At 37.9% G+C, this 17,499-nt stretch overlaps 1 protein-coding gene across 1 annotated transcript in view; it reads right to left on the reverse strand.

Annotated features, from left to right (window-relative positions):
* FNDC3A (fibronectin type III domain containing 3A) overlaps positions 1 to 17,499 on the reverse strand; it is a 167,631-nt gene that overhangs the window by 100,061 nt on the left and 50,071 nt on the right. Inside the window, exon 3 of the mRNA XM_045977988.1 lies at positions 9,037 to 9,112. Within this exon, the coding sequence (XP_045833944.1) occupies positions 9,037 to 9,112 (76 nt within the window). The remainder of the gene's footprint in view (positions 1 to 9,036; positions 9,113 to 17,499) is intronic.

The following is a 17,499-nucleotide window of genomic DNA, read 5'->3' on the forward strand; positions in this document are numbered from 1 at the left end:
TGATTCCTATGTGTAGAAAAAGTGTCAAGGTGAATTCAATGCTATTTTCAACTTACATTTTTGTTTTTGCAGTCTAAGTCTTCTTGTACTTTCTCTGCTCCAGAACCAGAGTCAGGAATGTCTGCTTTTCTGACTCAGTTGCCACCAGGATTTATTCTAGTTTCTTTTCTCTCCACATCTAAAACTCCTCAGATAATAAGAAACCCAGCTCTCATGATTTTTAATGTTAACTGTTTCTTTACATAGTCCCCTGTATATGTAATCAATCTTCCATCTCTGCCACCATTCCTGTCCCGGTGAAGTTGTCCTAATTCCACTCTGTCTCCCAGCATGGATGGCCTTATCCTACTCCAGCTCCGATTCCCCCTGTTGAGCCTACTCCACCCCCCACGACCCTTTACATAGATGTCCTTCTCTCCTTGCCACTATGTCATCACACACAAGCTCTAACACCCTATGCTGGACTACCCACTCCGTGTGTGTGTGTGTGTGTGTGTGTGTGTGCCTCCTTGCCCTGCTTGGGCTCTGATAATCCACACCAGGTGTGTGTGTGTGTGTGTGTGCGTGCGCGCGCGCCTCCTTGCCCTGCTTGGGCTCTGATAATCCACACCAGGTGTGTGTGTGTGTGTGTGTGTGTGCGCGCGCGCCTCCTTGCCCTGCTTGGGCTCTGATAATCCACACCAGGGGTGTGTGTGTGTGTGTGTGTGTGCGTGCGCCTCCTTGCCCTGCTTGGGCTCTGATAATCCACACCAGGTGTGTGTGTGTGTGTGTGCGCGCCTCCTTGCCCTGCTTGGGCTCTGATAATCCACACCAGGGGGTGGGTGTGTGTGTGTGTGTGTGTGTGTGTGTGCGCGCGCGCCTCCTTGCCCTGCTTGGGCTCTGATAATCCACACCAGGCTATTCCTCTATGGGGATGCCCACCTCACCCCAGTCAGGTTCTGATTTCCTATGCTAGGCTGTTCCCCACATGCAGATGAGGACTTCCTTGGGCTTTGTATCTCCTACCATGAAAGAGGGATACCCTCCTCACCATGTTTAGGATCCAATTCTCCTTACTGGACCCCACCCCCGGCCTCCCATGTAGATATCCTCCTTGCCTCATCTGGGTTCTGACACCTCAAACCAAGTCACCTCCTCTCCCATAAATGCTCTCACATTGCTTGGGCTCCGACTCTTCTCGTTGACTGCCTCCACTGTATGGACATTTTCATCACTCTGAAGGGGCTATGACACCCCATGTCAGGCTGTCACTTAGCGGAGGTCCTCCACACTCAACAGCAGACTATCCTCTGTGTGGACTTTTGCTGTTTGCTTTGTTTTGTTTTGTTTTGTTTTCCCTGACTTGGGCGTTGACTCTAAGGACCAACTCCTTATGTATGAATAATCTGATCCTACTGGGGCTCTAACACGTAACCCTCCACACAGATGACCTCCTCACTCTCTTTGGGCCCTGACTCCTTACATCAGGATGCCTTCACATATAGATACTCTCACCTTATTCTGCCACAGATTCCCTATACTGGGTTGCCAAATTGTATTGATGACTTCTTTATCCTGCTGAGATTCTTACACCTTATCCCAGGCCACCCCTTCCTGATGATACTCTCATTAGCCTGCTTGGACTCTGAGTCCGTATACCAGGACAACTTGCTGTGTGAATTCTCTCCTCAGTCTGGGTACTGACTCTCTGAATTAGGCTCTTCTCCTATCTGATGAACTCCTTACCCAGTTCAGGCTCTGACATCCTACTCTGGGGCACTGCAGCTCATCTCACTCACTCCTATCAATGCAGTATTGCTATAAACTAAATGTATTTACCCCAAATTCATATGTTGAAATCCTAATCCCAATGTGATGGTATTAGGAGGTAGGGCCATTGGGAGATGATGAATCTTGAGAGTGGAGCCCTCATAAATGGGATTAGTGCTCTTATAAAAGAAAACCCTGAGAGCTCCCTTGCCCCTTCCTCCAGGATACAGTGAGAATTCAGAAGTCTGCAACCTGAAAGAGGGCTCTCATCAGAATCCAACCATGCTGGCACCGTGATATGAACTTCCAGCCTCCAGAATAGTGAAAAATAAATTTCTGTTGTTTATAAGCCACCAGTGCCTGGTATAGTGTTATGGCAACCCTATGAACCATGACAGGTATTTATATTGTTCTGCATCACCTAATGGCTTTAGGTCTGAACTACCATGCAGGAAAGAAGAGGAAGACTCTCAATATCATCTTAAATTCCTTTTGTGTTTAATATACAAGAGTCTATTTAAAAGGAACTCTGACTAATACACATCTGCACATTGCTGGTGCAGCCAAATTTCAAACCAAATGTAAAACTTTGTATTTATTCCTATTACATTTTATCCTATTGGTTCTGACCTATCATTTCAATATATTCTGATCTCTTGAGCTTGACATTTATTGTTATTAGTTGTTCTTGGTAACTTTCTGACACCTGAAAATCTTATAAACATGCCATTTACTGTGTCAATGCTACTGATTAAAGAAAGACAGGGTTACCTCAGTGGCTCAGTGAATTAAGCATCCATCTTTGGCTCAGGTCATGAGCCTGGGGTCTTGGAGTGGAGCCCTGAGTCAGGCTCCCTGCTCGGTGGGGAGTCTGTTTCTTCCTCTCCCTCTGTCCCTCCCCCTGCTCGTTCTCTCTCTCTCTTTCTCTCTCTCTAATAAATAAAAACTTAAAAAAAGGACTTCTAAAAAAAAGGAAGGAAGGTCAGTCAAAGAGAGCCCTAGAGGACAAAGTCCTGGATAATACAACATAACACAAACCTTTAGACTGGCAACGGGCCAGTAACCAAATTTCATTTCATCTTAATGACACATAGATATAGAAAATATATAAAGATATAAAATAAAGTCTGTCAAATAAGTTGTAGGAAATAGAGTCCCAGCTTACATACTTCTTTTACTGAATACTGAATGAATGAATGGATGAAGAATATAAGGTCTTCATTGTTGTTGAAATGTAACTGTGAAAGCAATGTTGCAAAATATATCATTAAAATGTACACCTGGGTAATTCATGATCAGCATAATTAGGGGTTATATGTCTGATGCAGGTCTTGGGTTCAATGATCGCACAGATATAAACTATGTCCAAAAAGGCATAGCATAATAATAATCTCTATGATTAATTATGTTCCAAATTCTACATGATGGACACACACACACACACACACACACACACACACACACACACACACCATATTTACAACAAACAAGTGTAAGACAGGATGTAAAAATAATCACTAATTGCTTACTATAACCTGACTGATAGAAGAATACATGATAGAGCTGGAACTCAAATCCAAGTACCATGTGCTTAACTACTCTTCTATTAGATTAATAAAATTAAACAATCATCAATATCACTGCTTATCTTCCTAAAATATATAATTTGAAGAGGGTAAGGCATATAAAAACTACTTAGGCATAACTGGTCTGTATATTCTTTTTGCTTTTTTTGTAACTTCTTTTGCATACAGTAGCATGGAATCACACCAAAGCAGAAGTTCCATAACAGTGCAAAGCCACTAGACATTTAATTAAAAAGTTCTTAATCTCTAGTCCTATTTATTCTTTTTGAGGAGTCATGAAAGAAAAAAAAAAGTGAGCCATACCTGTCTTTCAGGAAGGAGTGTTTTTAGAGCAAGTGTTTGTCAATATATATTCCATTTGCTTGACATGTAGAAAATGGTCAAGAAACATTAGTTTTTTTTTCTTCCTCATTCAACTTAATTACTCTCTATGTGCTGAGTGCTACGCAAGGCACCAGAGCTACAAACATATGTAAAACATAATTTCTGTCCTCATTTATTTCTGTATTGGCATCCAGAAGTAGATGAGGAGAGAAACTGGGGGTGGGGGGAAGGCCTTTTCTGCAAACACTTCATAGAATAGATGATGTCTGATGGATAGGTACCAATTTACCACCATTAAAAGCCAGCTCTACAACAGGGATCATAAAAGAGTTTACCATAGACTCTCTAAGAAGTATGCTTCCCAGTAAACCAAATTCAGAAACCTTGCCTAATTCTCTATTCTTCATACTTCTCCACAAAACAAAACTAAGAAGAACAGTCTTTAGCACATATTACAAAGATTTATTAATACTAAACCTGAAAATTTACTCATTCAATACATTTTTACTTTCCTATATACAATTACCAGGCAAGGATGAATTAATTTTCATAATACCTATCGTCATACAAAACAATCTGTTGAAATGCTATTAAAGCACTTCATGAAGAAAACATAAAAACATCAAATTGCTAAAAGTGTCAAAATACCTTCCAAAAGAGAAAAGATTCAAGATCATACTCTGATTTCAAAAGAAATAATGTATTTGTACTGAAAGCAATAATGGCTTAGGATGGCAAAAATGACATATGGGTCAGAATCATACAGTATAAATAAACCTAACCAATGAGGAGAATGGCAACTTGAAAGTTGTAAAAGGCAAGGAACTACACTTTTAGATATTTGAAAGTGGTGTAGGATCTAAAAGGACAGGATATAACATAAAGAGTAAAAGGAAGATAAGACATTAGACCCTGGATAAGACTCAGAAAAAATGGCACAGAACAATAAAAAAATGATAAAATCCAATGAACAAAGTATATTCTTTTCATTATACATATGAAACATATTTTGAAAAACAAATATTGAAAAGTCCTGTTTCTGGCTCCTGACCATTTATTTCCTTCTTTTTTCTTTTTTAGGGGTGAAAGGAAGAGAGAGAAGCTCAGCACTGCATTTAGAAGAATATTTGTTCCACTTTATTGGAAGGAAGACACTGCCGATCTTCTTTTTTTATTATGTTCAGTTAGCCAGCATATAGTACATCGTAAAGACATTGCCAATCATTCCAAACTGTGAACTAGATGTTAACTTTCCAACATAATCTCCTTCGATGGCTCTTCCTCATCTTTGCAATAAAGTTAAAGTTCTTCATATGGCAGTCAAGCCATTTCAAGATCTGTCTACATTTTCAGATTCATCTACATCTATATCCCTTTTATACAACTTTTTAAGAAAGTCTGATCTCTTTGCAGTTATTCAAAAAAGTCAAGCTATTCTTTCCTTCTGTTGCTTTTGTATATGTTTCCTGTCTAAAATGCTTCCTTGAGATCCTTTTGTCATTTGCTATTGTCCTTAAAGCCAGGTCACAAATCAATTTCTCCTTGACAGATTTTCTTCCTGACTATCATTCTGCATCACAGTAATCCTCCTATGCTTCCACAATACCCTGTCATGTCTCTTGTAGTTCTTTGTATACTGTAATACAATTGTTAATTTTCCTCCTTTCTTCCCTATTACTTTGTGTTCTTGAATAGCAGGAACGGTGTCTTAGTTTTCTTTGAATTTCCAACAGCTGGCAGAGTATACCTCAGGAGACACTTAATAAATTCAAGGAGAAAAGCATTTAACAATTTGTTTCTCCAGTAAGTATGCTATAGTAGAAGAAGTATTATATTGAGCTCTGCCCATAACTAGCTATAACTCACAAATTATGAATTTCCAATAAAATAAGGGGATTATCTGAAGTTCCCTGTGATTTCTGTTAAGCTAGTTTTTGTTTTATAAGTTCTTTTTTTTCTTTTTAAGATTTATTTATTTATTTATTTGACACAGAGAGAGATCACAAGTAGGCAGAGAGGCAGGCAGAGAGAGGGGGGAAGCAGGCTCCCTGCTAAGCAGAGAGCCCCGATTCAGGGCTCAATCCCAGGACCCTGAGATCATGACCCATGAGCTGAAGGCAGAGGCTTAACCCTCTCAGCCACCCAGGTGCCCCTTTTTGATAAATTCTTGACAGATAATAAAACTACTTTAAAAAAGAACAGTCTTTAATTCAAATGTTTACTAATTTACACTGGATTTACCTCAGTTTTCAGGTTTTACTACTGAGATTTTCTTTATTGGTCTAGTGGCTGTGGAGAGAAAAGTTTTCCTAACTTGACAGCCTTAGAGCCAAGGATCCTATTTTACTCTGAGCTTCACTGGCACATGATTTTCCTCCCTTAAGACTTTCTCTTTGTTACCTGTTGCCTCTGCTTCTATTTCTCCTTAACTTTTACCTAGCTCTAGAACTAGTTCAGGAAGATGTCTGCCACATAACAGAAACTAGTGATAGCAAAGGGGAAGAAAAGGAGAAGATGAGCTCGAGAAGTCATTAGTCTTTTCTCATCCTGTCTTCTCTTGCTTGGAAGTGAGGGCACACTGGTCTTAATAAAAACTTTACCCCAGTCCCTTGTTTACTACTACTCCTTCCACCTTCATCCTGTCTTTTAATTAAAAAAAAAAAAAAAAAACCACAAAAAACAAAAACATAAAAAGGAGAGGGCTTTTTACTTTTCAGGTTCCCCTTATCCTATCCTGTGTTTTTAAAAACTCTGCCTAGTAATTTTAAAACGTCTCCACTCTTCACTCTGTCATTCAGAAAAGAGTCTCCCTTTTCCTACAGAAGCAGAGAAATGTGTCCCTGCCTAAAAATATCTTCACATGGTAGTCAGTTCCTACTATTAAGAGACTATTAGTACTATAGGCACATTATAAATTAAATAGTCTTTTTTTTATTCCGGCTGAAGGGGTAATTACCACATAAAAATCAGATTACTATATTTTATAAGGGAGGAGATTCACAAATTACAGTTACAAATTAACTTTTATTTATTTTTTCAGTGTTCCAAGATTCATTGTTTATGCACCACACCCATGCTCCATGCAATATGTGCCCTCCTTAATACCCACCACCAGGCTCACCTGACCTCCACCCCACGCCCTCCCTTTCAAAACCCTGTTTGTTTCTCAGAGTCCATAGTCTCTCACAAATTAACTTTTAAAATAGAAGTTATTTAAAATTCAAAGTCTGGTTATCCAACTGCAATTAATGTTTTTTGTATTTTAAGTCACACTATAAAGTAATGAGGATCCTCACTTGTATTTGAGAAGACCAATGTTATACTAGTTAAAATGCTTCCATCATAAACAGTTTTTATTGAAAAAAATTTTAAGTAATATATAAACAAACTTAAGATGTGTGCTCTATTAGAAATGTACATTCTAAGAGTTATCCAATATAAAAATGGAATTATTTTATAAAAGCCTAACTGACAAGTAAAGACAGGCAAAGTTCACTATATTGTTTATAAATTCTACTACCTGGGGGCGCCTGGGTGGCTCAGTGGGTTAAGCCGCTGCCTTCAGCTCAGGTCATGATCTCAGTGTCCTGGGATCGAGTCCCATATCGGGCTCTCTGCTCAGTGGAGAGCCTGCTTCCCTTCCTCTCTCTCTGCCTACCTCTCTTGTGATTTCTCTCTGTCAAATAAATAAATTAAAAAAAAATAAATTCTACTACCTGGTTTCTTTTAAGCTCATAATATTTGTGTGTGAAGTTACCTTAATTGATACACAGATTTAAGTTGACTTAGAGAATAGAAGGCATGTGAGATTTGGATAGCAGGCTAAAAATTTTAATTTTAATTACTGAGCTAATTACTTCTCTGGAAAGAGTAAAGTCTGTTTCTTCTTTGATAAAATAGATTAGATTGTGCCAGTAAGATGGAGGGGTACCATAAATCTTGGTTTACCTGGGACAATCTTGGCTGATAAGTTGTTTTGGAGTAGTTGCTAGGGTCCTCCTACACTCTCAGAAGTATCAGTTTGGATGAGAAAGCACATGGTCAACCTACTTATCATGCTCCTTTCAAATTAAAGCAACAACTACTAGTTAGGTACCCAATATGTAGAAGGCCAAATACTGAAGGGAATACAAAGAAATGTAAGAAATGGTATTTGCCCTTGAAGTGCTTAGGACTTAGTTGGAGAAACTGAATAAACATTTCAAGTTAAACCCACAAAATTTTAAATGGCTTAAAAGATATAACTGGAACAAATATTATAAGGAAGTATGTAGTTACTTGATAAATGAACGGCACAATAATTAGTTAAGGGTTTCACAAGAAATCAGTCACTTTCTATTAAACAACACCGCAACATCCTTTATACCATTTACTGAATGCCTTGTATGTGCTAGATGTGGTTTAGAGTGCCTTACATGCATATTAGTTAACCCTTACAATCCTAAGAGGTGTAATATTATTCATAAGAAACGGAATTTTACTGATGAGAAATGTACCTCATAGAGGTTAAATAGCAGAGTGGGATTTAAACCCAGGTTCTCTAATACCAAAGTCAGTGACTACCTTTTTACTGCTCTTCTCTTTACATAGGGTGGTGGTTCTCAACTGTGGGTGCTTTTGCCCCCACCACCCTCAGGGACATATGGTAATACCTGGAAACATTTTTGTTCATCATAACTGTCGGGGGGGGGAGTGGCTAGTGACTACAAAATTTTTTTTACAGATAAGATCTGCACTCAGTCTTGAAGCATTGGTAGGATTTGGATAGGCTAGGGATGGCGGAGGTAAGGACAGATTACAAATAAGAATAGTACAGAAAGTACAAGACAGATTCAAGAAGACAGTGAATAAGCCAACTTAGCAAGATAAAGGGACACAATATTAAAGGGAAAGTGAAAGCAAGACAAGGAAGATGCAATAATTTTTTTTTTAAAGATTTTATTTATTTATTTTACAGAGATCACACACAGATAGGCAGAGAGGCAGGCAGAGAGAAAGAGAGGGAAGCAGGCTCCCTGCTGAGCAGAAAGCCCAATGTGGGGCTAGATCCCTGGACCCTGAGATCATGTCCTGAGTCCTAGGCAGAGTAATTTAACCCACTGAGCCACCCAGGCGCCCCAAGATGCAATAATTTTCTTAAAAGATAGAGGAACCTGAACTGAATTCACTGAAGATTTCTGAGAAAGGGACTGTAAGATTAAGAAACCAGGCAAAAGAGACTAACAAGAATGCTACTAGACTAAGTCATAAGAAATTCAGAGTCTGTGCGCTGGTGTGGCAGAAGTAGTGAGAAGGAAAGGAAGAAACCATAAGTGTATAAACTATTATGTACCATAAATTTTTGTCATCTCAAAGGATAACAAATTACAATTCTTACCTGTAATGCACTGAAACTGTCCATCTTCTCTTCTTATTGTAAATGCTTCCCCTGGATTAACTTGTACCAGAATGACCTTAAAACGAGAGAAAGAAGTATTAAAACAAAAGACTAAATGTTTCTAGAATACATGTGAGCTATTTAAACCTTATAAGAACGGGAAGGAAAATGGGATTACACATTTCACACATTTGTTAAAAAAGTATTACTTCACTTTCCTGGATGTCAGACTTAAGCAAAAAAAAGGAAGGGAATAAAAAATACAGTGGCACACTTTTATTGGAAAGTTGATAAACTTCACTCTGAAACAAAGATGAGTCAAACAATATTTGGCAGATTTATGCTTAGTTCATTTGTTGCTAAGTATTCATTTTTTTAAAATTAAGTATAAATTGATAAGAAGAGCTTGAGATGAGCATACCTGAATTAGTAGGACATTTCAAATTATATCTGGGAATATGTTAAATTAACCCCACCCTTTTAAGTAGTTTTCATTATATAGATTACACATTCTAATTTTATGACATCTAAAAAACAGAAAACTGGAAAAAAATCCGAAGTCCTTCTATCCTATGATAAACTGTTAATATATATATATTTTTATTTCTTTTCAGCGTAACAGTATTCATTGTTTTTGCACCACACCCAGTGCTCCATGCAATACGTGCCCTCCCTATTACCTACCACCTGGTTTCCCCAACCTCCCACCCCGCCCCCCGCCCCTTCAAAACCCTCAGGTTGTTTTCCAGAGTCCATAGTCTCTCATGGTTCATCTCCCCTTCCAATTTCCCTCAACTCCCTTCTCCTCTCCATCTCCCCATGTCCTCCATGTTATTTGTTATGCTCCACAAATAAGTGAAACCATATGATAATTGACTCTCTCTGCTTGACCTATTTCACTCAGCATAATCTCTTCCAGTCCCGTCCATGTTGATACAAAAGTTGGGGATTCATCCTTTCTCATGGAGGCATAATACTTCATCATGTACATGGACCACATCTTCCTTATCCAATCGTCTGTTGAAGGGCATCTTGGTTCTTTCCACAGTTTGGCGACTGTGGCCATTGCTGCTATAAACATTGGGGTACAGATGGCCCTTCTTTTCACTACATCTGTATCTTTGGGGATAAATGCCCAGTAGTGCAATTGCAGGGTCATAGGGAAGCTCTATTTTTAATTTCTGGAGGAATCGCCACACTGTTCTCCAAAGTGACTGCACCAACTTGCATTCCCACCAACAGTGTAAGAGGGTTCCCCTTTCTCCACATCCTCTCCAACACGTGTTGTTTCCTGTCTTGCTAATTTTGGCCATTCTAACTGGTGTAAGATGGTATCTCAGTGTGGTTTTAATTTGAATCTCCCTGATGGCTAGTGATGAGAAAAAACATTTGACAAAATCCAGCATCCGTTCCTGATTAAAACGCTTCAAAGTATAGGGATAGAGGGAACATTCCTGAACTCCATAAAATCTATCTATGAAAGACCCACAGCAAATACCATCCTCAATGGGAAAAAGCTTGCAGCCTTCCCGTTGAGATCAGGAACACGGCAAGGATGCCCACTCTCACCACTCTTGTTCAACATAGTATTAGAAGTCCTAGCAACAGCAATCAGACAACAAAGAGAAATAAAAGGTATCCAAATTGGTAATGAAGAAGTCAAACTCTCTCTCTTTGCAGATGACATGATTCTTTATATGGAAAACCCAAAAGACTCCACCCCCAAACTACTAGAACTCATACAGCAATTCAGTAATGTGGCAGGATACAAAGTCAATGCACAGAAATCAGTGGCTTTCTTATACACTAACAATGAAAATACAGAAAGGGAAATTAGAGAATCAATTCCATTTACTATAGCACCAAGAACCATAAGATACCTGGGAATAAACCTAACCAAAGAGGTAAAGGATCTGTACTCAAAGAACTACAGAACACTCATGAAAGAAATTGAAGAAGACACAAAAAGATGGAGACCTTTCCATGCTCTTGGATCGGAAGAATAAACATTGTTAAAATGTCTATACTGCCTAGAGCAATCTACACTTTTAATGCCATTCTGATCAAAATTCTACCGGTATTTTTCAAAGAGCTGGAGCAAATAATCCTAAAATTTGTATGGAATCAGAAGAGACCCCGAATTGCTAAGGAAATGTTGAAAAATAAAAACAAAACTGGTGGCATCACGTTACCTGATTTCAAGCTTTACTACAAAGCTGTGATCACCAAGACAGCATGGTACTGGCATAAAAACAGACACATAGACCAGTGGAACAGAGTAGAGAGCCCAGATAAGGACCCTCAACTCTATGGTCAAATCATCTTCGACAAAACAGGAAAAAATATACAGTGGAAAAAAGACAGTCTCTTCAATAAATGGTGCTGGGAAAGCTGGACAGCTATATGTAGAAGAATGAAACTCGACCATTCTCTTACACCGTATCCAAAGATAAACTCGAAATGGATGAAAGACCTCAACATGAGACAGGAATCCATCAGAATCCTAGAGGAGAACATAGGCAGTAACCTGTTTGATATCAGCCACAGCAACTTCTTTCAAGATATGTCTCCAACGGCAAAGGAAACAAAAGCAAAAATGAACTTTTGGGACTTCATCAAGATCAAAAGCTTCTGCACAGCAAAGGAAACAGTCAATAAAACAAAGAGGCAACCCACGGAATGGGAGAAGATATTTGCAAACGACAGTACAGACAAAAGGTTGATATCCAGGATCTATAAAGAACTCCTCAAACTCAACACACACAAAACAGATAATCGTATCAAAAAATGGGCAGAAGATATGAACAGACACTTCTCCAATGAAGACATACAAATGGCTATCAGACACATGAAAAACTCTTAATATTTTAATAAATTTCTTAGTCTTGTTCCCTATGTATAGGCTTAATTTTGCCCCTTTATATATATAATCTCCAATTCGGTATCTTTTGAAGTTTAATATTTTTAAAAAGACTTTTCCATGCTACTAATCACTCAAAGTACTTCAACAAATGACCATACCATAAACTACTTACCCATTCTCTTAATATAAGGAATTTAGGTAGCTTTCAATTTTTCCATTACTATAAATATCAACACAGACGGGAACAATTTCTATGTAGTTTCTCCTCTTTAATCCATTACCAGTTAATTTTTTCGAGTGGTATTTAAGGTCAGGGGGTCTAATTTCATTCTTTTACATGTGAATATCCAATTTTCCGAGCACCATTTATTGAAGAGACTGTCTTTTTGCATTGAGTGTTCTCGTCTCCCTTGTCAAATGTTAGCTGACCATACATGCATTGGTTTGTTTCTGGGCTCTCAATTCTCTTCCATTGGTCTAAGTTTCTGCTTTTGTGCAGAACCATACTGTTTTGATTATTATGGCTTTATAATACAGCTTGAAATCAGGAAGTGGTGATGCCTCCCACTTTTATTCTTTTTCAGGATTGCTTTGGATATTCAGGGTTCTTCTGCGGTTCCATATACACTTCTGGAGTTTTTCTACTTCTGTAAAAAATGCCACAGGAATTTTGATAGAGACTGCACTGAATCTTAGGATGGCTTTAGGTAGTATGGATATGTTAATAACATTAACTCTTCCCATCCATGAACATGAGATACCTTTCCATTTATTTGTGTCATCTTAAATTTCTTTCATCAATGTTTTATAGTTTTTAGGGTAGAAATCTTTCACCTCCTTGGCTAATATTTCAGACAAAGATTGAAAGACCCTCACACTCCAAGGGAAGTAGGTAAGAAGTAGGGGTAATGGAAAACACAAAATAAATTGTTAGAAATAATCCAAATATATTAATAAAATAAATATAAATGGACTAAGCTTGCATATTAAAAAGAGAGAAAATAAAATTAGATTTTAAAATGTTACAGAGAGGGGCACCTGGGAGGCTCAGTTGTTAAGCATCTGCCTTCTGCTCAGGTCATGATCCCAGCCCACTTCGGGCTCTCTGCTCAGTGGGAAGCCTGCTTCCCTCTCCTACTCCCCCTGCCTGTGTTCCCTCTCTCACTGTGTCTCTCTCTGTCAAATAAATAAATAAAATCTAAAAAAAAAAAAAAAGTTACAGAGAGGGGTGCCTGGGATGCTAAGGTTGTGATCGTAGGGTTCTGGGTTCAAGTCCCATATCCAGCTACCCACTTAGTGGGGAGTATGCTTCTTCCTCTTCCTCTGTCCCTCCTCCACTCCTGTTCATGGTCTCTCTCTCAAATGAACAAATAAAATCTTTAAAAAAAAGTTACAGAGAGAAAACACCAAACCCATTATTTTGATGGTCTATTTCTCAGTGATTAACAGAACAAGTAGACAATCATCATCAAGGATATGGAAGATCTTAACACCACCACCAATAATCTTGGTTTAATGGCCATGTAAAGAATATTGCGCCTAATAATTAGAAAATATACATACTGTTTTGAAGCACATATGGAATTGACATGAAAATGAAAAGAATGGACTATTATTGAGAACATCATAAATCAAGTCTTACAAATTTCAGTTAAATCAGAATCAGTAATATAAAAATATATTTTCAAATTTTAAAGAGCTTCAGTAATTTGTGGGTTAGGGAATCATAACAAAAACCAGAAAATAGCAGTGAAGTATAACCAAAACATTGTACGTTAAAACTCTGGAATATAGGCAAAATTGTATTGACCAAAAAATGCAGACCTTTAAATACTTACAACAGAAAAGACTGAAAATTAGTATGTGTCTAAGTAAGTGTGAAAAGGCAGGGTTAACTCAAAGAAAAAAAAAAAAAACCAAAAAAGGAAACAAAAGTAAGAACAGAAATAATGAATCATAATACAAGAAATGCTGGAGGATGAACAAATAGTTTTAACAGAAATCACAGTGAAGGATAACCAAGAGGAAAAAATTCAAGAGAAAAAAGTAGTCAGTAACCTTTTCCAGCGAGGTAATTTTTTTTTCCCCGAAGAAGATTCTTGAACCTTGGGACATTTTATGCAGGTAGATGGCTTTAAAATGAATTTCATAAAATCTAGGAAACTTATCTCTCTACATGGGTTTTATTTAGGGGACTAGCTCCTTATTATTCCATTATCTCAAATGTCATCTTTTCAGAGAAACCTTCCCTGACCAGCAAATTCCAGGGTATGTTCACATACTTTCTACCATATCAATCTATTTTATTTTTTACCTAGCACTTGTCACTATTTGAAATTATTTTGTGCAGTTATTTGGTTAGTGGTTTACTGAGCAGTTTCTATTCCACTAGAACAAAAGCCCCCTGAAAGCCAACATTTTGTCTTACGAAATGCTATACCCTAAAGCTTGGCTCATAACAGGTTTTCAATAAACTTCCATTAAATGAATTAAATAGATAAACAGTGAGCACTGGGAGTTCATTCATTCATTTCACAAATATTTGCTGAGGTCTTGTTACAGGTGAGGCTCTGTTCTAGGTAATGGGTATAGAGTAGTAAACAAAGGGGACAAAAGTATCTGCCTTCATGTGCAGAGCAAGAAAGTTATAGGATTCAAGTTATGCCACTAACACCAATTAAGAAAATTATTTTTTAAAAATTTTATTTATTTATTTATTCATTTGATAGACAGAGATCACAAGTAGGTGGAGAGGCAGGGAGAGAGAGAGAGAAGGAAGCAGGCTCCCCGCTGAGCAAAGAGCCCCATGCAAGGCTCGATCCCAGGATCCTAGCTCACGACCTGAGCTGAAGGCAGAGGCTTTAACCCACTGAGCCACCCAGACACCCCAAGAAAATTATTTTTAAGTCTTAAAAAAAATGTGGGGTGATTAGGAAAAATTCACACACACAACCCTTTGAAAATCACTTCACTGTTGCCAACATCACACATCAAACCAGAGCTACTCTGTAATAAAGGTGCATGCCTGAATTCTAAGCACACTCATAGGTTTCTGGCACCTAATCAAGATTTGTCCAGCTTCAAAATGTAGAATTTACATATCTTCAAACTATGTGGATTCCTACATCATTTTATAGTCATCTGCACACAGTGTAAATTTTCCATAATCTTATTACAGACAATAGTACAATAATAAGGAGAACTATGAATGACAGCTATTCCAACTGAGATAAAATATAGCCACACACAAAACTGCATAATCATAACAGCACAGCTTCTTAACCCAGATCATGTAATCTTACACAGAAATCTTACAAAAGACCACAGAAATCTTACAAAGTAACTCTCAGAAGTGTGATAGGTGAGGAAACCTGGTAAATTATCCATCATTTTGTGATTCATATCATTGATGGCTAGATTTGTAAAGGTATATATTCGAGGCCAAATGTTATAAATGCAGTATCATAAAATGATTACCTAGTACTTTACTGGACTTTAACAATGAAATTCCTCAAGATCTTTAAATTTCACAGAAAAAAAATGATGTATATTCTTAGGTTTATACTTATCTCAAATACACTGCCACTCCTTCAATCCCTAATAAGGTTGGTGGTAATATTCTGTAATTGCTAAAGGAAAAAAAGGGAAAACACCCAAGGTGTTATAAGTGATTTGTTCTGTGAAGTTAACAAACATTTAACTTTCTGAATTTAAGAAGTACTTTTAAAGTTTGTTCCTCTAAAACTCTAGCAGTTTAAATTGTTTATTTTGAAAAATATATGTATACCGAGGGCACCTGAGTGGCTCAGATGGTTAAGCATCTGCCTTGGCTCAGGTCATGACCCTGGGGTCCTGGTCTGGTTCCCTGTTCAGTGGGGAGCCTGCTTCTCCTTCTGCCTCTGACTTCCTCTCTCTGTCTCTCACGAATAAATAAATAAAACCTTAAAAATATATATATATCTCCAATATAAAATGTTTGAGGATGTATTTAATTTCTAAAAATGTTCACCTATATTTTCATAAGAAATAATCAACAAATCCAAATATAATCACTGAAAAAAAATAGAGAGAAAAATGTTTATGTATGGAATAAATCTTGCAGATGTAGTTTAATCTTCAACTCTCTACCTCAAAGGACACCCAACTTGCATTCTTCATTGTACAAGTCAGGTCTGAGAATGACATACCTCACATTTCTATTTCTGAAACCCAGTAGAGGGTTTAGAAGGCAGAGCAAAAAAATCAACCCAAAAGTCAAAAACATGCACTCAAACTTTCCAATATTTATGAATGTATAATCTTTTTTTTTTAAAGATTTTATTTATTTAAAGATTTTATTTATTTGACAGAGAGAGAGAGGAGGAAGCAGGCTCCCTGCGGAGCAGAGAGCCCGATGCGGGACTCGATCCCAGGACCCTGAGATCATGACCTGAGCCGAAGGCAGTGGCTTAATCCACTGAGCCACCCAGGCGCCCCAATGAATGTATAATCTTGGCTATCATCTTAGTTTGCCATAACAAAGGGGGGTGATAGGCAGGGGGGTGATGCTTAAACCAAGATTTGTTCTTTCATAGTTCTAGAGGCTAGAAGTTCGAGATCAAGGTGTTGACAGGGTTGGTTTCTTCTGAAGGCTCTCTCCTTGGCTTGCAGTTGGCTACATTCTTCCTGTGTTTTCACACTGTCTCCCCTCTAGGTGTTATTTGCTTAATATCCTCTTACTAGAAGAATATTGGCAAAAGGGAGAATTCTACTGGATGAAGGCCTGTCCTAATAGTCCCATTTTAGCTTAATTACCTCTTTAAAGATGCTATTTCCAAATACAGTAATATCCTGAAGTACTGGGGGTTAGAACATATGAATTTCGGGGTGGATTGAGAAAAACACAATTCAGCACAGAACAGCAACCCTCAGATTACAGAGTACAGGAGCAAAAATCTCTGTAATGCCTAATCCTTTCCCTGTTTTTTTTTTAAACCAACTGCTTCTTCATGCTTACTCGAGGGTGCCAATTTAATGAGGTTGAGAGTAATAATAAAGGGGAAGATCTTTTGGGCTTTGTACCCTTGAATAATAGTTAAGATACCTTAGCAATGTAATTTCTCAATCCATGACTGAAGGCTTTCAAGTAACTCAATACTAATGGGGTTGTTTTGATGACTAAGTGAACGAACATATATCAAGTGTTTAAGACAGTTAATGGCATACAGTAAGCACTATCTGTCCGTGTTAGTTACTGTTATTGTAGGCACCGTGTATGTAGCTCTTAGTATTATTATTAATAGTATAGATCTGTCACTTTAAAGATTTGCCCCCAGCCTAGAAGTTGATCAATTTACACATAAGTGAGATAATATACCCAGAACACAATGTTTACGAGATCTCTCCTGAACTGGTCTGGGACCTGCCTACCTCTCCATATTTTCTCATACTGATCCTTTAGCCTACTCTACTCCTCTCAATACAGTGTTCCATGGTCAAGAGTTTCCTTCTCATTTCCTGGTTCGTGACTTACTATTCTCTAGCATGGTATTTGATTCAGACTTGACTTCTGCTAACTAACATTTTCCTTTGCTGAACCTCTGTGCTTGAGGACTTCAGTC

The sequence above is a fragment of the Meles meles genome, chromosome 14, assembly GCF_922984935.1.
Source record: "Meles meles chromosome 14, mMelMel3.1 paternal haplotype, whole genome shotgun sequence".
NCBI lineage: Eukaryota > Metazoa > Chordata > Mammalia > Carnivora > Mustelidae > Meles > Meles meles.